This window comes from Cryptosporidium ubiquitum (assembly GCF_001865345.1).
Source record: "Cryptosporidium ubiquitum isolate 39726 chromosome Unknown contig_14, whole genome shotgun sequence".
Taxonomy (NCBI): domain Eukaryota; phylum Apicomplexa; class Conoidasida; order Eucoccidiorida; family Cryptosporidiidae; genus Cryptosporidium; species Cryptosporidium ubiquitum.
The window spans coordinates 61979-86702 of NW_021639825.1; the positions used below are offsets into that span (position 1 = coordinate 61979).

General features: G+C 29.3%; 13 protein-coding genes across 13 annotated transcripts; 9 read left to right on the forward strand and 4 right to left on the reverse strand.

Annotated features, from left to right (window-relative positions):
- Positions 1-28: 28 nt before the first annotated feature.
- Positions 29-1444, reverse strand: cubi_00405 (transcription factor TFIIF; the record flags this gene model as incomplete). The annotated part of the gene is made up of 1 exon (XM_029017419.1): positions 29-1444. One exon carries the CDS (start codon positions 1442-1444, stop codon positions 29-31), a length of 1416 nt encoding a protein of 471 aa, XP_028873908.1.
- A 778-nt stretch (positions 1445-2222) lies between these two features.
- cubi_00406 (glycerol-3-phosphate dehydrogenase) lies at positions 2223-3470 on the forward strand (the record flags this gene model as incomplete). The annotated part of the gene is made up of 1 exon (XM_029017420.1): positions 2223-3470. The coding sequence occupies one exon, from the start codon at positions 2223-2225 to the stop codon at positions 3468-3470; it is 1248 nt and encodes a 415-aa protein (XP_028873909.1).
- A 618-nt stretch (positions 3471-4088) lies between these two features.
- Positions 4089-5003, forward strand: cubi_00407 (uncharacterized protein; the record flags this gene model as incomplete). Its single annotated transcript, XM_029017421.1, has 1 exon — positions 4089-5003. The coding sequence occupies one exon, from the start codon at positions 4089-4091 to the stop codon at positions 5001-5003; it is 915 nt and encodes a 304-aa protein (XP_028873910.1).
- Positions 5004-5193: 190 nt separating this feature from the next.
- Positions 5194-5604, reverse strand: cubi_00408 (uncharacterized protein; the record flags this gene model as incomplete). The annotated part of the gene is made up of 1 exon (XM_029017422.1): positions 5194-5604. The coding sequence occupies one exon, from the start codon at positions 5602-5604 to the stop codon at positions 5194-5196; it is 411 nt and encodes a 136-aa protein (XP_028873911.1).
- A 797-nt stretch (positions 5605-6401) lies between these two features.
- On the forward strand, positions 6402-6989 carry cubi_00409 (uncharacterized protein; the record flags this gene model as incomplete). The annotated part of the gene is made up of 1 exon (XM_029017423.1): positions 6402-6989. The coding sequence occupies one exon, from the start codon at positions 6402-6404 to the stop codon at positions 6987-6989; it is 588 nt and encodes a 195-aa protein (XP_028873912.1).
- A 408-nt stretch (positions 6990-7397) lies between these two features.
- Positions 7398-7793, reverse strand: cubi_00410 (40s ribosomal subunit protein S24; the record flags this gene model as incomplete). Its single annotated transcript, XM_029017424.1, has 1 exon — positions 7398-7793. One exon carries the CDS (start codon positions 7791-7793, stop codon positions 7398-7400), a length of 396 nt encoding a protein of 131 aa, XP_028873913.1.
- Positions 7794-8520: 727 nt separating this feature from the next.
- On the forward strand, positions 8521-9600 carry cubi_00411 (IMP4-like U3 small nucleolar ribonucleoprotein; the record flags this gene model as incomplete). Its single annotated transcript, XM_029017425.1, has 1 exon — positions 8521-9600. One exon carries the CDS (start codon positions 8521-8523, stop codon positions 9598-9600), a length of 1080 nt encoding a protein of 359 aa, XP_028873914.1.
- Positions 9601-10340: 740 nt separating this feature from the next.
- Positions 10341-11300, forward strand: cubi_00412 (uncharacterized protein; the record flags this gene model as incomplete). Its single annotated transcript, XM_029017426.1, has 1 exon — positions 10341-11300. One exon carries the CDS (start codon positions 10341-10343, stop codon positions 11298-11300), a length of 960 nt encoding a protein of 319 aa, XP_028873915.1.
- A 1324-nt stretch (positions 11301-12624) lies between these two features.
- On the forward strand, positions 12625-12966 carry cubi_00413 (acidic ribosomal protein P2; the record flags this gene model as incomplete). The annotated part of the gene is made up of 1 exon (XM_029017427.1): positions 12625-12966. The coding sequence occupies one exon, from the start codon at positions 12625-12627 to the stop codon at positions 12964-12966; it is 342 nt and encodes a 113-aa protein (XP_028873916.1).
- Positions 12967-13347: 381 nt separating this feature from the next.
- Positions 13348-13689, reverse strand: cubi_00414 (ribosomal protein L29; the record flags this gene model as incomplete). Its single annotated transcript, XM_029017428.1, has 2 exons — positions 13348-13515; positions 13654-13689. 2 exons carry the CDS (start codon positions 13687-13689, stop codon positions 13348-13350), a joined length of 204 nt encoding a protein of 67 aa, XP_028873917.1.
- A 915-nt stretch (positions 13690-14604) lies between these two features.
- On the forward strand, positions 14605-16297 carry cubi_00415 (EIF4a-1 family RNA SFII helicase; the record flags this gene model as incomplete). The annotated part of the gene is made up of 2 exons (XM_029017429.1): positions 14605-14633; positions 14719-16297. The coding sequence occupies 2 exons, from the start codon at positions 14605-14607 to the stop codon at positions 16295-16297; spliced, it is 1608 nt and encodes a 535-aa protein (XP_028873918.1).
- A 1114-nt stretch (positions 16298-17411) lies between these two features.
- cubi_00416 (uncharacterized protein) lies at positions 17412-18131 on the forward strand (the record flags this gene model as incomplete). The annotated part of the gene is made up of 1 exon (XM_029017430.1): positions 17412-18131. One exon carries the CDS (start codon positions 17412-17414, stop codon positions 18129-18131), a length of 720 nt encoding a protein of 239 aa, XP_028873919.1.
- Positions 18132-19684: 1553 nt separating this feature from the next.
- Positions 19685-24544, forward strand: cubi_00417 (ABC transporter; the record flags this gene model as incomplete). Its single annotated transcript, XM_029017431.1, has 1 exon — positions 19685-24544. One exon carries the CDS (start codon positions 19685-19687, stop codon positions 24542-24544), a length of 4860 nt encoding a protein of 1619 aa, XP_028873920.1.
- Between the last annotated feature and the right edge of the window lie 180 nt (positions 24545-24724).

Below are 24724 nucleotides of genomic sequence, written 5' to 3' on the forward strand. Positions count from 1 at the left end.
ATTATATATACTAAAACAATATAAGTTATTATTGGATATTAGTGTTGTTTAGATTTGAAATGTGAGGTTCAATTTTTGGAGGTAGATTAGGATCATGACTAGAATACTGGGCATGGTTATTGTTTATAATGGTATGTGGATTTTCTGGATTTCTATTAGGTTGCATTTGATTTGCAATGTGAAATTGGGCTTGCCTATTCATATCCAAGTTGACACCATCTATTGAATTGCTCTGCTTAAAGTTTGGATTAGAATTTGTGTTATGGTTATGACTTAGATGAGAAACCATTTTGGAGTTATCAAAAATATTTTGATGGTGCGAGGAATGTCCTTGGCGGATTTGATGAGAAGGGATATCATTAGTGGTGGAATGAGCTTGGAAATGTTGTTGTTGCTGAAAGTTTTGGTGGTATTGCTGCCCAGAAACTTGACTAATGCCTCCTGAATCATACTGATGAATTTGATCAGTATTTTGAGATTGGAATTGTGGATCGATCATAGAGTCTGGTCTTGAATTTGTAAGACCCTGAAACTTGGAGTTTTGAGTCTTTTGGTTAGGTGGAGATCTAGCATAAATTTCAGACTTTTGTGGAAAAGTTCCTCCAGGAGGAAGATTTAATTCGGGTTGTTGGTGCATTATTTGTGAGCTCTTTGATTCACTTACAGGACTTTGATCAGCCATAGATTGTTGAGGAAACATACCTGCAACTTCAGAAGGTCTAAGAGAATAGTAATTTTCACGAATATTTTGAATATCTAGAGTAATCTGAGCAATTTCAGCCCTCAAGGATGCCATCTCGTTTTGAATAGAAACATGGGCAGCTGCCAATGTTTTTTCAAAAGTAAACTTATCAGTCTTATGAAAATATGGTTGTAGTCTATGTTGAGCCATGGGTTGAATTGGGCCAGAAATCAGTTTTTCATAGAATTTCTCCGTTGGCTCATAGAAAATGAATTCATCATAGGTTTCTGAAGCAACACATTCAGAAGGAGTATTGTCTGAAGGGAATTTTACACTTCTTACATCAGTTGTACCTGGTGGGTATAATCTCAAAAAATGCTTAATTTCTACAGGTTTTTCAGATGAGTCAACAAAATAAATTTTTGCCATAATATCGAACTCTCCCCAACCACATTCTGTGACTTCAAAGGGGCATTTTTCAACAACTCTGTTTGGATTAAGAAAACTTGGATGAAGAGAAAAAACAACCTTTTTAACATAATATGAAATATCTTCATTATCAGGAGATCTTAAAAAACAAGTCCAAGAATGAGTTGCATTATCACCTCTTTTCTTTTGCTCTGCAATTGAAAGCATGAAAGCATAGGTTCCAAGAATAATAGGTTTTCTAATTGTCACATTCTTTCTTCTTCTATTTTCTATACTGGAGATTGCTGTAATACCTGATGATGACATTTTAATCCTAGAACTAGCATCCGCCATTTCAATCCTGCTTTAATTGACTAACTAGTTACCCAGAAATAATTTTGATCTTGAGTGAATCCAATTTTGACCTTACCAATTCGAAAATTCTAATTTTATGCTAATTTGATTCACTATTATTATAACATAATAGATTCCTAACTACTATATAACATTACCATATGTTTTTTTTAATCAATTATATTGCCTGGATTTAATTTTTCCCTGCAATATTTATTTCTATTTGTTTTTCCCCTTTTATACACATAACACAATTTGGCGCCACCTGTGTCGGTACTTAGCGGTAACTAATAAAATAATTAATTAATTTAAGAAATAAATTAACGAAAATATTAATGAGAAAAACAATTGTTGCATAAAAGGAGAAATTTAAAATAGCTATTTTATTAGATTAATCAATTAACAGCGAATATACACTTTAGTCTATGAGGTTGAAGAATATTATTTATTATAACACATCAATTTGAAAAATCTACAGATTTGACATAATTGCCACACATAATCAAAATAATAGATTATCTTTATTCCAATATATTAGGAAACATGTTTTTGTAATAAACTTGACATTATTACATATCATCACTTGTATCTAAAACTACTACTATATTTATACCATTTTTTTTGCTAGATAATTTATTAAAATTAATATTGGTTTTTCAAAAAAAGTAAAAAAAAGGCGCCAAACGTTGTGGTATCGGACATTAAAAATTTGGTAAGAATACAGAATTTTCCCTAATATTAAAACGAAATTAAGGATTAAAAGAATTAGTTAAGAAATATGTGTTTAAGACAACATCTTCGTTGTAGTCTATTAAAAGTAACTATTTTTGGTGCAGGAAGTTTTGGATCAGCAATTAGTTGTATTGTAGGATATAATACAGAGAGGACTTTAATTTTTAACAATGAAGTAAAACTATGGCTATATGACGAAAAGGTAGAGTCTGGGGAGTCTTTGGCAGATGTGATTAACCGAGATCATGTGAATGTTAAGTATTTGCCAGATTTTAAACTTCCCAGTAATGTTAGGGCTGTGACAGATTTAAAGGAGGCCTGTGAAGATTGTAATTTAATGATATTTGTTATTCCAAGCCAATTTGTCCGTTCTGTGGCATCACAAATTAGAAAGCTTGATTTGGATTTTTCTAAGGCTGTTAGAGCAGTATCCTTAACAAAAGGTTTTCTTGTAGAAAACGGTCATCCTTTTCTAATTAGCAATATTATTCAAGAAGAATTGGGAATAGACTGTTGTGTTCTATCAGGTGCAAATGTAGCTTCGGGCTTAGCAGCTAGAGAGTTTGGTGAAGCAACTTTGGCTTGTTCAGACTATGATGATGCTTATATTTGGCAATATCTATTTGACACTCCTTGGTTTAAAATAGATTGTGTTCCTGATGTAATTTGTACCGAGCTTTTTGGAGGATTAAAGAATATTATTGCACTGTTAGTAGGAATGATACAAGGGTTAGGATGTGGTACAAACACTGTTTCTGCCGTTATGAGGTTGGGAGTGCTTGAAATGATTCTATATGGAAGTATTTTCTTCAATATTAGAAGTTCGATTATGACCAGAGTTTTCTTTGAATCCTGTGGTATTGCTGACCTAGTTACTACTTGCTTAGGTGGAAGAAATGTTAGGGGCGGCAAAGCTTTCACATTATCAAATGGACAAAAATCTTGGGAAGAAATTGAAGCTGAAGTAACTGGAGGCCAACATCTTGCTGGGCTTGTTACTCTTAAGGAAATCAATGAAACTCTTGAAGTTTTATTGATTGAAAAGTCTATTGATGTAGACAAACACTTTCCGCTCTTTAGAAGCTGCTTCAAAATTGCTTACACTGGAGCTCCTCCCAGATCACTAATTGATATTCTAGGAAGAAATGAACTCAGAGAACTTAGATTCGTTCCATCTGGGCTCCTTTCCTTAATAGATGACAGCCCAAACCATGGAGAAGTTATGCAAAGATCCTCTTCCAGACAAGTAGGTTCACTTATTTTATCTAAAACACAAAGTTGTATGCAATATTAATAAGCAAGCTTAGCATTAAAAAACTAATATTACCAATTCCATACTTAAAAATGGTTCTTCTATTAGTTATAACGAGTTTTAAGGTTCAGGACAAACTTTAATTTACAAATCTCTATTTCTTGCTAATTTTGCTTTCTAAACAGAATACTTGGAGAAAAAGAAATACCTATTCAACATGCCAGTTATTATTCATTTATTACATATAAACTAAATAACATTAAATATTAATTCTTTTTTTCACACAGCTTTACAAATTTTATCTATGCACATTCTCAATAATCATTTTATTCATCCGACAATATTTCTTTTTACTCTCTAAAATCTAAAAATCATTTTCCCTTAATTTGTTCAATATAGCGCGTCTCCGTCATGTCTACTGCCGGTATAGGACATTAAATATTGATTAAATATTTGACAATAAATTTGTATGTAAAATGAAAATGGATAGGTCTCTATTCACCATCTCTCTGATAATTAAATAAAATAAAAATGGAGTAGAGATAAGGTACAAGGTGAAATTAAGTTTTTTATTTTTATTACTAGAAAATAGTAATTAAGTAAAATTTAATATTTTTCAACGAAATATCAATTTTCAATAGAATTTAGTATTTAATAAAGATGTTTTGCGGATTAATTATTAAGCCAGGTCAAAAGGTTAAGTTGGATTCAACTCAGGGAGAGATTTTACATTTAAGTCAGGCATGTCTGTCTGAACCAAAGGACAATGGAAGAGTTTATGTTCAAGCCATAGATAATGGTACTGCATATACTATTTGTTCATTACAAAAAGGTACTGTTGAGCATGCTAGCTTGGACTTATTCCTTTCTACATCAGCAGAGATTGAACTTTCCGTAATAGGAAAGAATGAAGTACACATTTCTGGATTTTACGAACCAGAAATGGATGAGGAAGACTTTGATGATGAGGATGCTTTAATGGGAATGTCTGATGAGGATGAAGAGGAGCTTGAATTGGAAAATTCCAAGGCTGATAATAAAAAGAATCTCAAGAGGAAGTTACCATCTAAATCTGATGATTCTACTGATGAAGAGATTGAAGACGAAGAAATCGATAGTGATGAAGCTGATGATTTGGACTTAGATGAGCTAATTCAAGACAATGATGATGAAGAAGATGAAGACGAAGATGATGATGATGATGAAGATGACTTAGATGATTTAGAGGATGAGGAGGAGGAAGAAGAAGAGGAAGAGGAAGACTCTGTTAAAATCTCCTCTACTAAGAATAAGAACAAACAATCAGCATCATCTACTTCTCAAAAGGCAAAATCTACAGATTCTCAGCCACCTTCAAAGAAGAGTCGTGTAGAATCAAAGTCTCAAAGCAAACCAGATCAACTTTATGAGGAATCTATTATTGACTTTTTAAAGAAGAACGGTAGAACTAACATGGCTATGATTGGAAATAAAATCAAAAGACCAGAAGGTGTTTCAAAGAAGCTAGGATCTTTCATTGCAGAGAGAACTGACATCTTTAAGGTAGAAAATAACATGATTTCACTTGTTAAGTAGGAAATTTATACTAAAATAGTCGTTAGAAAATAAGAAAAAGTAGTTTAGCTAATTAATTTGCTAATTCTATAGACATTTTGTTTTTATTAGCAGTAATTAATTTTCGATCATTTAGGAATTAAAACAAAGTAGTAAGAAACCCCATACCATGCTTAAGAAATGCTATAATCATACTCAAATTGGAATTCATTTATAATGGAAGTCTCCTTTGATCATAAATCCATTCAGAAAGCTGCTTAATTCCTGGAAGCTCTAAGATAAAACTTAATGGAGAAAGCTTTATATAGGAAACAATATTTGGCAAGAAACTGTTAAAAAGGTAAAACAAACCAAACATTTGTAAAATGAATCCAATAATTGTACTTCTCACTATAATTACAAACAATCCTCCGAAATAAAACAATGTTCCTTTAAGTTTATCAGGTTTTAAGAAGAATCTGGTTACTTTACTTAACCCCAAAACTAGTGTTAGTCCTGCGACAAATGTAAGGTTTCCAATAGTTAACAATGCCTTATCAAAAAAGAATAAGACTCCCAAAACTATCAAAATCATCCCAAGGCCACAACACCCAAGGCCTATCTTTCTATTATCATCCATCATATTTTCTATATTAATATATATATATAATATATATATATATTATATAGTACTGTTGTATTGTGTATTTTGGCTCCCTACTTTAAGCCTTTATATTGTTGATTCAAAGTCTTAGTTAAATTATTGTTGATCAGCAAACTATAATATATAGACTCACTTGATTTTCACCTTTATTCATATAATTTCCGTTAAATTCACCTGAGTAACTTTGCACACTCCTACAACATGTAAAAGCTGAGATATTTCTGAATTTACCAATTTATTAGACGTGCTCTACCAAAATGATTCTTTTTCAAAATCAATATATAAAAAGTTTAATTGATTTTTCTTCAGTTTTTAACTTCTAATAAATATGTTATTTTTTTATTCTTAATTTTAATTTCAGAATTTGATTTCCAATTCTCATTAATTGTTTTCCCACTTATTGTTTTCAATTATTTTTTTTTTGACCCTCATTTCTAAGAATATATATATATTAATTAACCTTCAAGTACTACAAATGGCGGCAAGTTTTGGCGCCGAATATATTTGATTATTTAGTACAAAAATAAAGTTAATGTGTGATAATATTTGGGAATATTAGGAGTGAAAGTGGATGATACTGATAAACAAAGTTGCAATTGATGCTCATTTTTGGGGATAGTTAGGTGTTGGAATTGATTTTACAGGTTAGGAGATAGAGGTGTCAAGACAAAGGCTTAAGGTGTTAAATAGTACATATTTGAGGATTGCTGAGCTTGGTTTATTAAGAATAACACGATATATTGGTTATTTGGCCATTTCTCTGCTGAGGGGTAAATATGGAAGATGGTATAGGAGTTATATGTGGGAAAGAAGGGGACTATGGTGATAAGTTAGTTAATAAATACGATGTATTAAGTTATATAGACAGTATATCTCCGGAAGAAATGCAATATGCAAATAAATTGGTTAAAGATGAATTATCATCTGTTTTGAGTGGGCTTAAAAATGAAGGTGAGAAAAAAGAAAAGAATTATTTAGAAAAGAAGAAAGCTGAGATAGAGTTTAACAAGAGAGAAGAACAACCTGAAATAGAAGACAAGACAATGGGAAAGATAAAACGAATAAGTTCGGAGATTCAGTACAATTATATCACAAGAGTAAATTTACAATTACTTAAGGAATTTGGGGATGAAGCATGGGATGATCAAGTTAAGAAGCTTAAAAGCCTCAAACAAAAGTTTCAAGAAGAGCAAAATAACTTGAAAAAATGTATGAAGCAGATTTCTCTAAACAGAAAGAAGAAACAATTAGAATTCCGAGAAAACCAGCTGGGTCCCTTATTAGATGACCTGAAAAGAATTCAGAACGAAAATAACAGCCTGGTTAAGACTTTACTTAAGATTAGAAAAGAGAATAGAAAATAAACTGAAAATAGTTAGAATATTAGTCTATCTTAGAATCAGGATTAAAAAAAAGTATATATATTAATAACTTTTCAATAATTTGTATCGCATCTTCTAGATTTTAATACCTTGAAATGAAACAAGACAGCAAGATTTCAAAGATTTCACTTTAATATGAGCTGGAAAGTATAGATTAGTAGAATACACATGAATTTGTACTAAAAAAATCTCAGTATAGTTAGAATCAGATCTAGAACATTATAATGATGGTACATTAATCATACCAAAATATAAAGTACTGAAAGATCTAATATATGAAATCTCTTTCTGCATCATATTAAGCGTGGTGTTTCTATTAAAAATTTATTGTCAAGTTTCAGAATAATCTGTAATAGATTGAAATATTGATTATACACTACCAATATTAATTTACTTTTTTCCACCAGATATCTTAGCTTTTTCGGTACCTCTAACCTTCTTTCTTCTGTTCTTAGTTTCTTTTCTACCCTTACGTCCAGTTGCTGTAATTTTCTCAGCAATACCCATTCTGACTTGACGATATCTGTGTTCAAACTTCTTCAAGGCACTGATATTATTATATATTACACAGAAACCTGAGGATCTTCCACCACCAAAGGCAGTTTTGAAACCAAATAATACAATACAGTTCGCATCTTGAACCTTGTATAACTTAGCTAGCTTGGCTTTCAAGTCAGACTTGCTAACTCCTCCCAATGATGGATGAATAACATCAACAACAAACTGCTTTCTGGCTAAGAGAGGATTGTTTAAAAATTGACGTACTCTAACTGTAAAGTTATTCATTGTTATATTTCTTGGATGATTAGAAACAACAAATTTGTCCTGGGAGAATTTTTTTTTCTTCTAAAAAATAATTCCGCTTAATTAATTTAACTAAACATAAATATATTTGTACAATAATAGTAACAATAATAGCAATAATAATAACATATTTAATTCTAAACTACCTTACACGTCTCCTAATTAATATTAGTAATTATTTGTGCCATTATTTATTAATTTTCAATTATTATTGTACATATAATGTCTCATTTTTTTGCCAATATTGTAGCTGCTAATAATTAATATTTATTTACTTTTGAATTATTTTCGTCTCGGCATCACATGTACCCGCCTAATTTTGGCGCTAGCCACGTAATTAAATAGAAAAATGTTAAATTGACAATAGACTGATATGTTAAATAAATTAATTAAGGGAAATCTTAAATTTTCTTAGAAATTTGCTTTTTCATTTAAATTAAAATCAAGATTTGTATTTGGAGCAGAATTACTCAAAAATAATTCTTACTAAAAATCCCCTCAAAATTATAATAGAGTATTATGGTATGAGAAAAATACCACTAAATAATAATTTAGCTTAAACTTAAATTTGGTTTTGGTTTGTTAGAAACATTCAAATTGGTGTTTACAAGTTCAGATCGAAGAAAAGAAAAAATAAATAGATCTAACTAAAAGACTCTAAATTTTAGAAACAGGTTTTGCATGCTTAAAAATTTAATGAAAACTAAAAATGAGTAAAAAAGAAAAAAAACAAATATCCAATAACAATACCGGTAGTACAAAGGCTAAAAGTAAATCATCCAAAAATGCAAAAGATAAAGTGGATAAAGAAACAGAATTAGCTAATAAGGAAATCAATTTGAAGAGTATCAAAAATAAAATTAAGAGGGTAGAACTTGCAAATCAACTTAAACGTGAGAAGAAACTAGAAAAAAGCAAACGAAGAAGAGAAAATAGAGAAAAAGAACAAAGGGGAGAGGAGGTAGTTAAAGGTACGCCTAGAACAATAGAAAATACCCGGGAAATTGATGAGACTTTTGTTCATGATCCTTTAAACGACAGTGAATTGCATAAAGAAATGGAAAATGATGAATTTTCTGATTATTTCTCAAAAAAAAGATCTCCTAAATTGCTAATCACTACTAATAATAGGGCCAGCAAACATATGTATAACTTTCTTAAAGAAATTGTTTCAATAATTCCTAATTGTGATTTCTACAAAAGAAATGGATTTAATATTAAGGATATTATTAAAGAAGTGAATGAAAAAGGCACCGAAGATAACTATACGGATATACTCATATTTACTGAACATCCAATAAAGAAAATACCATGGGGGTTATATATATGCCATCTACCTATTGGGCCTACAAGCTATTTTAGAATTAGATCAGTTAAACTTGCTCAAGATATGAAAGGTTCAGCTTTTTCCACTACTCATAACCCAGAAGTCATTTTGAATAATTTTGATACTAGAATTGGTTATAGAATTGGAAGACAATTAGCTTCTTTGTTCCCATTTAATCCTGATTTTGCTGGTAGAAGAGTTATTGCATTTCATAACCAAAGAGATTTTATTTTTTTTAGACACTATAGATATATTTTCCGCAAAAAAAGGACTCCAAACACCAAAAATGCTGAGGAACAGCAAGATCAAGCTATTAATAGTGCCGGATTGCAGGAGATTGGCCCGAGATTTACATTAAAATTAATGTGGATACAGGAAGGTACATTTAATACTAAAAAGGGTATTTACGAATACTTATGGAGACCTGATTTACAGGTAAATAGGAAGGTCTTCTTTTTATAATTAAATATATTCTGATTTTTTTTCTATATAAATTCACTATGATTTACCTTTATAAATTATATTTTGTATACATTTTATTTTCTTTTACTCATATTTACATTATGCATGCAGAACCCGCCTTCCCCATATTATTTATTCAATGGACTATAATCGGTTTTACTCAATATTTAAAACGCCCCCCTCATTTTTTTTAAAATTCATATTATTTACATTGACGTAAATTAATACTCAACTTCTGCAAATCGATATATCATTAGTATCTCTAATTAACATTCTCACTTTTAATTAAATGAATAGAATTAGAAGTAAAATTTTTATTTAATGTTTGACGGTAATATAATTAGTGTAATATATTTTGATTATGTTTTTAAGTGCATGCAATTTACTTAATTGTTAGTTTCATTATATATTCTGGCGGGAACATTTTGTTGTTTAAATTTGTCAAAAAGAGGGGAAACAATTGTGAGCAATCAAAAAATTTAATTTTTTTTCCAAAGAAATGACAAAGATGAATCGAACTAGCCTTAGAAAGGCGAATTTTCTCTAGAATAAAGGGTCAAAAATAGACTGAGAAAGTGGTACAGTGAAGTCTTTTTACTGGCATTTATAAGTAAAGCTTAAGTAAGCATTTACCCCACTTAGTAAATATTTCTTGGAGCTATTAGACCTACATTTACTTACTAGAGAATTATAATTTGTGTACAATTCCCCCTCTTAATAGAAGGAGTGGACTAATTAAAATGTTGGGAAGTAGGAAATACCGTCGTTGGTTGAATAGTCAATTACTAATTAACAGAGGGAGAGCATTTCAGATTCACCAATACTGTGATAATTATGAATTTGATGAGATTGAATCAATCATAATTTCTTCTTCTTTTCGAGATCCAAACTATATGATCTCTCCGAGTATCTGGATAAAACTGAGTTCAGATAATGAATTACATGAACTTTTCTTAGATTGCAAGGAAGGAGATAAAAGATTAAAAGAGTTAATTGTGAATCAAACAGAAAGACTGGAAGTTCCTACTAAAAATTTTTTTGCAAGTCTAAAAAAAATATGTTCTAATTTGGATCTTGATGAAGAATGTTTCACTAATCATGAAAATTGTGATGTAAATATTAAAGCAGAAAATTTCAATAATATTAATTTGAGGAGTTGTATTACCGGTTATTTAAGTAAAGTCTTTGGAGAAGTATTATCACTTCTTGATAGAGATGATTTAGTCGGATTTATATTTAATATTGAGAATCTGATGATTGAATTAATTCGGAATGATTCACAAAAACAGGAAAAACTTTATGAAGAAATTCACAAATTGGTTTTAGTTTCAGAAAAAGACTGTAAGATGATGAGCTTTTATGATATTAAAGATGATGATGTTCATGGTGGTTTTTCTCCTCTTTCTTCTGAGTTTGAATCTCACCTGAACTCTTCCCAGAGATCCAGCTTACTAATTATAAAAGGGTGTAATAAGCTACTTAGAAAGATTATCCATTGTCTATGTAATCATTACTGTGTAAATAGCAGATCAATCTCAGCACTTCTTAATGATAATTATAAAGGAAATAATGAAAAGATTATGATTTTATCTCCTCGAAAATCATCCATTACAATTACTCCTCCCCAGGTAAAAATAAGCACTTTATTGAAAATAAATCAGCTTTACTCAAAGAGGAAAATTATTTCTATGTCAAATTGACATTGAAAAAACAGTAATACTTACTCGTTATAACTTCTATATATCTATTGTATTAGATATTAGAACTAGATTCACACAACTTTAACTATTCAGTAATAAACAATCCTAGCTTCCCTTCCATTTGACCCCTATGCAGATTTACTAATTGAATTTAGAATTAAAAAAAGAAAAATGTATAAATTCATCAACAATCATTAAACTTCTACTAAACTCCTATGAAAATTTATACATTTAATCTAAATGTTTGGTTGTAGCACTAACTATCATTTGGATTATTGCTGAACCTATAACTACAAAAATGAATAGTCCTAAAACAAAAGGACCAACAGGATAACTGTTTTTCTTCTTAGAAGATGAAACATTTCCTCTCTTTTCAACATTTTTTTCATATAATTCACCCTTGAGTTTTGTAAATCTTGATTGTGCCTAAATAGCATGCAATTTAGTTAGCATTTCCCATTATTAATATTAAATTATTTATATTATGCACTATAGTATTACTAAGCCTCTTTAAGTGCATTATATATTAGTGAAAAACTTACCATTATTAAATCTTTAATTGCAATTAATCTTACTTGATACTAACTAAAAATAAAAAAAAGAAGAAAAGAATGCAATATATACTAGTTAAATTATTTGAATGTGAAATTTTACTTTCTATCTATTAATGTGTATTAAATACTAGATATTTAATCTATTATAATTAAAAATATTATTAATAATTATTTATCCCTCTTTCCCTCAATAAATATCTTTTAATTCTTATTTAATTTGCATATACTATTAATTACATTTAACCACTATATGTTATAAGTAATATCTCCCCTCCCCACCCTAACAACATTAATTATATTATATTTTCTAATTTCCCGCCTAAATTGCAAAATGGTTGGCGTCTGATATATATTTATTTTTTTGATCGTAATAAATAAATTTGATAGACGTGACTGTCTCGTCTTCAAATAGAAATTATTAATAGGCGAATGTAAATTGAATAGTAAAAAAGATAAAATAACGAAGACAGTTATATTTGTCAAAATTGAAGACAAAGTAAAAGTTTAATAAATAGTATAAAGTAAATTATGGTTTTGACAAATTAAATAGCACTCTATTAATTATTTAGGTAAATATATTTATATTATATTTAAATATATTAAGTATAAAAAAAACTAATTATTTAATAAACAGGACAAGACTAAATTTTTTTTTCTGTTTACATAATAATATTTTTCTATCTTGACAGGATCAGCCTGTTAATTTTTAATTCAATTTTTTAAGACTATAATTTAAAGGAAAGAAAAAGCCTCAAAAAGATTAATTAACAATGGGTATGAAATACGTCGCAGCTTACTTACTTTGTGTTTCCTCTGGAAAGGAACAACCAACTGCTAATGATATCAAGAAAGTTTTGGAATCAGTAGGTATCGAATTTGACCAATCTATTGTTGATGTCCTGATCTCCAACATGAGTGGAAAGCTCAGCCACGAAGTCATTGCTTCTGGTTTGTCTAAGCTCCAATCTGTTCCAACTGGTGGTGTTGCAGTTTCCGGTGGTGCAGCAGCAGCAGCATCTGGTGGTGCAGCAGCTGAATCTGCTCCAGCTGATAAGAAGAAGGAAGAGGAAGAGGAAGAAGAAGGTGACCTAGGTTTCTCATTGTTCGACTAATCTGAATAATTGGTAGTGTTATCATTACTAGTTTTGAAGGAGTATATAGAAAACTAACTTTCTTTATTACATCTCTACTTGATTGGTCCAACCTATTTTTTTTTTCTTGTAACCATTAAAGGTATTATTAGAAAGAATAGAACATCCTAGAATTTAGGTTGCTAATTGCTTGTATAATAGAAACTACACTTCTGTTTCTCCAACCCCCCCATCTATATTAGTTAAAGTTACAATGAAGCTTAACAGAATACGAAAAATCGGCTTCTTTAGAATAAGATTTAACTCCTAGCTTGAAAAGTGTTCTAATACCTACTATATTGTGAACTCAGACAACAGAAAATTATGTCTTGTTCATTTACATATTATATTAATAGGCTTGATTTAGTTAAAAAGAGCTTTCTTGGCTGCTGCTGCTGCTGCTGCTGCTTCCTTCATAGCAGCTTTTTTGCAAAATCGCTGGTTTTTCAAAAATTTAGCATTCATACCGAATGTTGGTAATTTCCTGTAGCTCTTTGCTTTCTTGATTCCGTTTCTGTGAGCTTTACGGTTCTATTTATTAGAAATTAAAGAGAAAAGTAAATTGTTCAATGCAATAATAAATCAAGGTTAACCTTACTTCAATGTTAAAGAGTCTAATTCTAAACAAAGAAAGGTACGATACCCTTGATATAATGAATTATTACTTACCTGATTGTGATTGGTATGGTTCTTTGACTTTGCCATCTTTGTTTTTGAAAAAAAAAGTTAAAATATGTGCCTTTATATTAATTAAATTAAAATATAATTAAGTCTTTCCGCTAAATTTTTTTTTTTGAAAATATATTAATTACAAAACTACTTTTTCTTTTTATTAATTATATAATATTACATTTTAGATCAAATAATAACTATTTATTTTAATTTAATAATTTCTATTATTTCCTTTCTAATACATACTATTAAAAGCTGTCTCGAGATTTCCCGCCCTTTCTAATACTTGTAATTGTCTTGCGGAATAAAATGAGAAGAACAAAATATTAACTAATAAAGAAAGATCAAATTGGTTTTCTTTTATTTAAAACCCGTTCTTTTGTTTTTTTTGAACTTTGCTCAATCTGAAGTTCTGGAATGCAACTCATGAGTAATAATAACACCTATCTGCTTTTTCCTTTCTATCAATTTTTCCTTTTTTTCTTTGTTTCAATCAGCTGTTCACAATGCAAGAATATATTTATTTGTGTTAGAATTTCTTTACTTTAAATTTCTCATCTAATATTAACTTCTTATCTCCACCTTCTAATGATAATATTTGTGAAAACATGATGGCGCCAAAATTTTGTCATGTCATGATTGAAGGAAAAATTGCATATAGAGATAATTGTAATCATTTTGGCGGTAAATCTGTTAAGTCATCTATAAGGAAGTAAGTGAAGGCTAAGAAAAAATACCTTATTTTGTAAATTTTAAAGGAGATTTATATTAAATTTAAGGCTGATTAGTTGCTGGAAAGCTATTGAATAACTAGACAGAAAATAAATAGTTAAATTACAATAAAAAGGTTGAAAACTCTAAACAGAGAGGAAAAAGTAATTAATACATATTATAAGTTTTTTGAGTGATAGAATATAGGTACAGTCTTGAGAGTGTCTTTATACATCAATGATTGATATTCCTACATGGACTAAAAGGTAAGTTAAAATTTTTTTTGTTGATCAATTATAAATTAACTAATAATTTAATATAAACATTAATTTACCTTTAAAAATTTATTAGATGGATTCAGATTAGTCAGTTAGACAACACAGAAATTGACCAGAAGAATGACGAAGATCTTCTTAAGAGATTTAATAAAAATATTAAAAAAGGACTTAAAGAAATTGAAGGCTTTACAGGATTCTTTCCAATTCAACAAAAAGTAATACCTTACATTTTAAATGGTATCAACTCAGATATTAACAATTACTATAGTAGTGATATTTGCATTTCAGTCCCAACTGGTGAAGGAAAGACTTTATGTTATGTGATTCCAATAGCAAATTACTTGTACAATAGAACTTTTCCGAGTTTATCAGTATTAGTATTAGTACCTACTAGAGAATTGGCAAATCAGGTTAAAAATGTATTCACAATTTTTACAAAAGTTAATAAAGGTAGATTCCCCATAAAAATCACAACTTTAACAGGACAACAATCATTTTCAAATGAGATGCACCAATTAAGTACAATACAACCAGATGTTGTAATATCAACTCCGGGAAGGCTTTGTGAGCATTATAACCAACTAATAATATCGCAAGATCAACAGGAAATTCCAGAAATATTTAGAAACATTCATTTTATAATAATAGATGAGGTTGATAGATTATTATCTCAACCATATAATGACTGGCTTTCTATAGTGAATGATATTTCAAAATATATTATATCTCAAGAAAACAATGGAGAATTAGGATTGGCTAAAAAAATTCCCATTAGAATTCTATTGTCAGCAACAATTTCCAATAGTCCATATAAATTAAACCAATTAGATTTAATACGTCCAATATACTTTATAACCTCCGTTACTGGAGAGTCAAATATACCATCTAGAATGTATCAAAGATATATTAAAGTTACAAATAAAAGATTTAAACCAGAAACTTTACTTTGTTTAATATATCAATTATTATTAAATAAGAAACAGAGAAATAGTCTTAGTAAATTGGTAGCAGAAAATCAAAAAGCTGATATTAAAGGAATTCCAAAAGTTTATAAAACCTACTTTAAAGCTGTTATTTTTTGTTCAAGTAAAGAAACTACTTCAAATCTCACCAAGTATTTACAACAAGAATTAAGTAAATCCAATAGAAATGACTTATTCTTTGTATTTAACAGTAATGATGAAACTAATAATCAAATTTCCTTTAATTTTGAAAATATTCATAACAGTAAAATTCTCATTCCTTTTAATACTATTAATCATTCAGAAACCAGTCAAAACTCTCAAGACAATCTTCAAACATTACAGATTGAAGAATTTTCAAGTTTATTGCTCCAAAAGGAAAGAAATCTACTTATGAAGAAATTTAATAATAATGAATTTAATATTCTTGTTTGTTCCGATATTTTAGCAAGAGGTATCGACATTTCTGATGTAGATATTGTTATTAACTATGATGTTCCTAATAATATTAAAACTTATATCCACAGAGCTGGAAGAACTGCAAGGGCTGGAAAAACTGGATATACTTATACTATGGTTGAAAGTAATCAAATTAGGCACTTTATTAAGTTGGTTAATTCTAAGTACAAAAATACACACAGACAAACCATGTTTGTTAGAATTAAGAAACAAACAAACAATGAAAATTAGTTGATGTTCAAAATTCTAGTAATACTTGAATTAAAAACATCCAAGTATACAACCAATCTTTTTTCTTTTATACCATCATTACTGACACTAATATTACTACTATTTTTAAAATACTAAAAATACAGTATTACTACAATTAGTAAACTATTACAATATCACTACTACTATTACTAATACTAGTACCACTACTAATGTTATTACTACTAAATATTACATATTAATACTTACAGTTTTACCGCCAATTATTTTACCATACATTTAATATATTATTATTATTTTGAGGAATTGATAGTTGTCTGGTGACTATCTTATACTCTATATTTTCTATTTATCTTACCTTCATTTATTCCATCTCATTATTTTTAAGTAAATCTTATATTTAAATTTCTTTTTCTAGGCCAATTACATTATGTCTAAACTGGACTAACAAATAGGGAGGGGTAATAAGGGAAGTGGGGAGAAGAAAGAAAAAAGTGATAATAATACAAATACAAGAGTAAGAATCATTAAATAAATGTGAAACAAAACAATTAATGTGATTAAAGACAGAACAATGTTTGTATTTATAAACACTATAAAAATCACAGACATTTAAAACCAAAAAAAAATGAATGCAATTAATCAGACCCAATGCAAAAAAAAAAACCCGCCACCCCCACAAAACTAATTTGTCTTTAATTAGATTGTAATAATTAAATTCTCGGATCTGAGGTTAGACAAAATTTCGAGCATATCATGTAGCGGAAGTGAAAATTGAAGATTTTTGTTATAAGTGTGATTGTATAAATATTCGTGAAATGGCATGGAGAAAGCTTTTGTAATAGTTAGATGAAAATAATACACAAATTTGATTGATTCTAGCTATTAAGACATGTTTCTACTGTGAACAAGTGTTGAATTATAAATTAATAAATTTTTATTAAGGAGAAATAATATATATTATTTGTACATATATTGGTATATATACATATATATTAATATTTTATGTATATATAAATATATATTGATATATTACATAGGTACTAAGAAAAATAGATATATTAGTAACAGTTTTAAATAGAATATATTACATAAATATCACTGCAACACATAATAATAATATAAAGAAGAATAAATGTATAATAAAACAGTCATCCATGAAGATGAATATGAAATCCATAATGATGTTTCTTCTTTATATCATGAGATTCATCAGCACTCCTCAAGGAAAATGCTTAAACAATTAAACAATTTAAAACAAGTTCGATTTGATAGTTCTCCTCCAGAGGTTTTCGAGTATGAGGCATTGGATCCTGAAAACCTTTTAAATGATAATTATTATCAAATAAATTTTAATAATAAAAGTCAAGGAATTTCTAATAATGATTCCTTTGATTTTTCTGAAATTGAAAATCATTCCAATATTTATGAAAATGAACTATCTAGAAGTGAAAATAATCCATTAACTTTGCCGATTCCAAATAGAAAAGAAATTTTCGAACTAGAAAATTATCCAAGTGATTTGAATCAAAATAACAATTTCCAAATAGTCGAACCACTTAAAGCTGAAGACATTCTTTCAATAGATGGTAAATTTATCCAAAAAACAAAATTATCCGATAAAATTTATGATAGCAGTTCAGAACAAGATTCTAAGTTTACACTACCTAATGATAATTGGATCAATCTCAAAGACATTCGACTGGAAATTGACAAGATTTCCGTGAATAAAGAATCAAATAATGGGTTTAGCAATAATATTATCTCCAAAGATCATCCGACAACTAGTGATCAATTCAATAATCCAGATTTCTTTGACATGCAATCGACAACGGAATCTTTGAGCTTTTTATAATTGATTCCTATTTGTTAATAATTTACTAATACTTGGCTTATCCTAATTATCATTCCAGATTTTTTCCTAAATATTAACTAGTCTTCACTATAATTTTTTTTCTTTAAGGTTCATTTTAATGCAATCATTTTCTTAGTTACATTTACTTCATTATTTCTTCTCAAATCAATTAACCAAAAATCATCTTGACTAATTTTTACCATCAAAAATACTATTATTATAACAACTAAAAATGGAAATAGTAACACTAAAAAATGAATAAAGCAAATATATTATATTAAAGAAATAAACCCTCCCCCCAAAAGTAATTTTTAAATTTTTCTTATTATTTGATCATAATCTGACCTATAGCCATGCATATATTCTGTAGCTTGGGCGCCAAAACACGTAATTATTACGTGTTTTGGCGGCAGCTACAATTAATAATAATAAATGAATGGTACACTCCATTATGGCCTATTTGATAATAAAAAATGTATGTATAACTATTTTTAAAATTTTACATGGGCTTATTTTAATTTTTATCTAGAGTAAGATATAGTAAGTTTGGAGTTTATTAGAAAAAATAAAGTAGATTTACAGAGTGAAATGGGTGGATATATCTATGTGTTTAAGTAACTGAATGTTTAATTTTACAATGTAAGTATTTGCTTTAAATCTGTGTAAAGAACACATTTGTAGTTTAAAGTTCTTCAAAATATGAACTTTGCCAAAAAAATTTTCTATTTTTTTTTTAAGACGCTGAAAGAAAGAAAGCATAGAAAATTTTGTTTTTCCTTATTTATATTTGAATAAAAATATTACTAAGTAAAATTAGAGATGGTTCTCCTATGTAATAACCTTTAAAATTTAATTTTGCACATTATCTAATGCAGGATTTCAAAAGTAGACTAATCCTTATATTAGTTTCAACTAGTTGCTAAAAACTTATACAAAACAGTAATATTAAGTTAAATGAATATTCTATTAACTTTTTTTTATTCATATAAGTTGTTTTTGAAAAACTATTATTTTATTCAAATCACAGCTATTTTTTCATACTGTTAAACAAATATTAATGAACAAAGTTACGTAATATAACTTTTTTATTTTTTAAATTTATCTTTTAAAAATTTTACTGTTTATTATAGGTCTCTGATCTATTTACATTAATATTATCTAAAATAAATGCTGACATTTAGTCCAAAGTAGACGGCGCGCGTAGATACCTAGATAGTGGAAAGCGTATGTCAAAAGTTTTGGCGGGATTTCTCCTAGATTACTTCTGGTAGAAAAGTCAAAAAAAAAAGAACGAGTTTGAGAAAGTTATAGGGGAACCTGAGGAGATTTAATATACTTAGCTCTTAGAAACAAGCAAAAGATATTGTCACAAATTAAAATGGCATATTAATTTGGCTATAGATTTGTATCTTTAAATAAATAAAAGTTTTAGATTGACTGAATTCTTGTCAAAATTTAACAATTAATCTATATTACGATTTTTTGAGAAAATAATGAATATTTACTAAAAATTTGGAATTTTTATTGGAAGAATATAAGTTTAGAGATTTGATATGAAATTCAATAATAAAAATATCGAATTTGCTGGGGGTAATACCCTATGGAGTAAGCTATTCTTTACTTGGTTATCACCTTGGATGTCAAGGTTTTTGGGGACTGGAGTTAATGCTGATGATCTTCCCCGTCTACCTGAAAATGATGATATTACATTATGGACATCTTATTTAGAAAGGGCAGTTAATCAAGAAGAAAGAATAAGTAAACTTAAAGGAAAAAGTTTAAGAATATATAAACCCTTACTTAAAGTTTTTTGGCTTCAATGTCTTACTGTTTTACTCCTAAAGATATTTTTTGATTTATTACAAACTTTAGCTACATTATCTTTAAGAAATTTTGTTGCAAGTTTAGAGCCTGATTCTACTTCTAATAATACCAATAATAATAACCACAAAAATAACTATTATATGGGTAGTATATTTATTGTTTTAACACTACTCAAAATTCTCGTAGAGACTCAATATAGCTATTGGTGTGGAAGGGTTAGCTTGCGTATACAAGCTTCATTAATATCCATGACTTTTAGAAGAGTAGTACATTGGAAAGCTTCTGCAATCTCTTTTGAAGAATCTGCCATTGGAAAATCTGCAAGAAAATCAATTATTCTACGTCATGCAGAATCTAGAGGAATCCAAGATAGTGAGGCTGTTGTATCATCAAACGTATTTAATCTAATTGTTGTAGATACTTTAGCTGTTGAGGGATTTCTCATTAATGCAATAGAGTGCTTTATCTTCCCTTTCAGGCTAATTATCGCATACTTTGTGCTTAAAGACTCACTTGGATCATCAACTACTATGTTTGGAATATTAACATTAATCGTATTTTTGGTTATTTCATTCACATGCCAAATCATTGCATCCACATATAAAGCACCTTTTATGTCAGCTAGAGACAAACGTATTGACAGATGCCATGAAGTACTTAGTGAAGTTAGAACATTACAAATGATGGGATATCAAAATATTGCTACAAGTAGAGTTATGAAATGCCGAACAGTTGAAATGAAAGCTAACAAAATTCGTAATACATTATCTCTAATTGGTAATTGGATTGGGTATCAAATGTCAGGGATTGCTCAACTTGTTCTATTTCTACTTGCAGTATATAAAGGGATTCATTACTCCAGAGAATATAATATTCCTTTAGTAATTCCTGCCTCTGTAGGTGTTACTACTCTCAAAGTATTATTTTCACTATTAGGACCTTGCAGAAACCTATCCATGTATTCTTTTGCCACCATTGAAGCACTCATTTCTTTTAATAGATTTCAGTCATTTATAAGATCAAGGCCTCTTGACCTCAGGCACTGTGACTCACATTCTATTACCTCTAATAATTTTTATGACTTCTCCCCAAATACAAAAAATACTTTCCCAGCTGAAAATGCATGCACACAAAATTCTGGCGCCAATTCTCTTGATCTTGCCAGAAATATTACTGCCCCTAGATTAATTACTTATTACAGAGAGAATACAAGTTCTCCAGAGTCTGCAGGACTTTTGTCCTCAAGAAATCAAACATCACCATCTATTTCTGATAAAGAAACTAATGGAGAAGGTTCTATTGGTCGTTTTGACAATACAAACTTGAATATCTACTCAAGATATACTAGTGAAAATAAAAGTAACAATTTTGTTAATTTACAGGATGTTACCAGCAAAGATGTTGTCATTATGAGAAATTCATCTTATACATGGAATAAGGATACTCGTAAAAGGAATAATAAGTACACAAATAATGGAAATAAAGAACATTATAATCAACATCATGGAAATTGTGAACTAAATACAGATACTGCTTTTAATCATTGTACTAATTCTGATGTGAGATTTAAATTAAAAAATGTCAATTTATCATTATCTCTAGGTGAAACTATTATTGTCGTTGGATCTCCTGGAAGTGGAAAAACTTCATTAATGAATGCAGTATTAGATGAAATTGTTCAGGAAAGTGGAGTAACATATGTTCAGCCAAGAGAGACTAAGAGCCCTATAGCTTATGCATCACAGATACCTTGGATTCCAAATGGTAGTATTAAAAATATCATTCTATTTGGTAGAACCCTTAACCAGCATAAATATGATATTATATTAGATTGTTGTCAGCTTCGTCAAGATTTTAAATCTTGGCAAGATGGAGATCTTAGAATTGTTGATGAAGGAGGATGTTCATTAAGTGGAGGCCAAAGAGCCAGGATTTGTTTGGCAAGAGCTTTATATTCACTTCCAGACTATCTTTTTTCAAATGACAAAGAGCCTTCTTCTTTATTAGAATCTAAAACACATTCTAAAAACTCTCATAATAATAACCACTACCATTACAATTTAAACAATAGCTTAACTTCCAATGATGAATCAATTTTGTATTTATTAGATGATATATTTATAAGCTTGGACCCTGGAGTAAGTAAAACTATTTTCAGAAGACTTTTTGGCCAAAATGGCCTTTTAAGAAAAGTTGCAACAATATTGTCTATTGATCATACAAACCTATCATTCTTAATGGGTACTAACAAGTTAATCAAAGATTTTAATCCCAAAATACTAGTTTTGGATGATGGATCCCCTCAATTCTTTGGAGGGTACCAGTCATACCTAACAGACTGGAGATGTGTACATTTAGACTTTAACCATAGAGAGCATGGGACACAATCTGAGGATTTTAGCCATGACGATGATGATCTACATATTCATTCTAAATTGGACGTTACTACAAATAATAATACAATTTACCTACCAATTAATCCTTCAACAAAGAATGAAACTTTAAGAAAAGTTATGGAAAAAGAGGGAAGAGTTACAGGAATGGTTTCAAAGGAAACCTATTTTTGGTACTTTTCTAAGCTTAAATGGAGTTGGACATTTGCATTATTCATATTATGTTGCTCAAAAACTCTATTTGATAAAGGTACCGATTATTATATGGGATCTTATACATCCAGAATTCCTCTCTCTGATGTTGAAAAGTCAATATATGAAGGCAAAAAGTTTGCATTTATTTATACTCTTCTAGCTATTATACAATTAGCTGTAAGCTCAATGGTTTTTATTGGAGAAGCAATATGTGGTATTAGAGCAGCAGAAGAAATTCATGATAATTTGCTAGTTGATGTATTAAATGCTCCCTTAAACTTTTTTGATTCTAATCCTGTTGGTAGAGTTCTTAGTAGATTCAGTACAGATTTACTTATGGTAGATAATATACCAGCAATGAAGATTGCCACAGTTTTGGTTGGAGCAATGAATGTTTTGTTTCAATGTGTTGTGGTTGTTTCAGCAGAACCTTCTGTAATCTTTTTATTTCCTTTGATTGGACTGGGTATCTATTATGCAGTTGCCAGATACTTTTCAAGATCTTCCCGTGAGCTTCAAAGAATGTGTCTTGTTTTGTATTCACCTCTTTGTGGGGTATTCTCTGAGGCAATGAGTGGGGGACCAATTATCAGAGCTTTTCGTGCTCAAGATCATTATATGTTACAAGGCACTGAAATTATTGACATGGTTCAAAGAGCTAAGTTTATGCAACTTTGTTCAAAAGAATGGTCTTCTCTTAGAACCCAACTTCTTACTTTTCCTTTAACTGCCATGTCATCAAACTTTTTCACTGCTTTAATCTCTGATTTCTTTTCTGCATCTTCAGATACCACTATAGTAAATCAAAAAATTATTAATACTGGTAAAAATGCAGGATCTGGACCAGGAGCTGGTATTGTTGGTATAGCGCTTTATTATTCAGAATCAATTGCCTCCAATATTGGTATGACAATTACATCATATGTTAATATGGAGAAGGAAATGATTTCAGTAGAGAGATTACATCAATATAACGAAATGTTGAATAGGGAGAAAATTCACAATTTACCATTTTCTTCTCCATGTGTGATTCAAAATATTATGAAATCTAATAGTAATGAGAAAATAATCAGAAAAGGTGTGAAAATTGAGGATTTAGAAGTCAGATATAGACGTCCAAACAGTAATCCAGCAGATGATCCTGATGAGATTTACTTCCCCCCTGCAATTAACAAGATGAATGCACATACTGGTCCAAATGAACATATTGGAGTAATTGGTAGAACTGGTAGTGGTAAATCCACATTCTTACAAGCAATTTTAGGTTTGGTTCCCATAACTAATGGGAGAGTATTTTTGGATGATATTCCAATTGATCAGATGGCTAATGAGGATAGAAATAAGTTAATAGGAATCCTTCCCCAAGTTCCTTTAATTCTTAAAGGGTGGACAGTTCAGAACTTTTTAGATCCCTATCAGAAATTCTCAAAAGATGATATTTGGAACGCTTTAAATTTATGTGGTTTATCAGGTTTAATAAGATCATTACCTGGTGGAAAAATGCTCGATGCTGTAATAGTTCCTGATAATAGTCCAGGTACTACATGCAATAGTAATAATGCAGATCATGCAAATAAAGCTAATCATAAATCTAAAACATCAGAATATATATATTCTCTTCATAACTCTGAAGAATTAGATGATGAAAGATATTTATCAGACTCTCAACTAAGATACCTTTCTTTAGCTAGATTAGTTTTATATGCTAAAGACTATAGATTAATTCTGGTAGATGAGCCTCCACCTGATGTACTCCAAGAAGAAACTACAGATTATGTTCCCATACACCAACTACTTAGACAATACTTCCCCCATTGTACAGTGTTTGTAGTTGCTCATCATGCAGCATCTTTACAAAACTGCAAAAAAGTATGGGTACTGGGTAAAGGAAGGATATTATTAGAAACTACTTTGAACTCAAATTTCTCTCAGGATAAGATGTTACAGCTATTTCAGACTGCAGAGACCGAATTAGAAGATTTTAAAACAATTAAGGAATAATTTCTTAGTTTTTTTGCCATGAAATCCTAAGCAAAAAAAAAGATTGATATTGAATTCAAAGTTGTATACTTATATATAATATTTATCATAGTGATAAAATGCGAATCTTTGTTGTTAATCGATCAAATACATTACAATTAGCATAACATTGTATTTATTCCATATATAGTTCACAGTTTC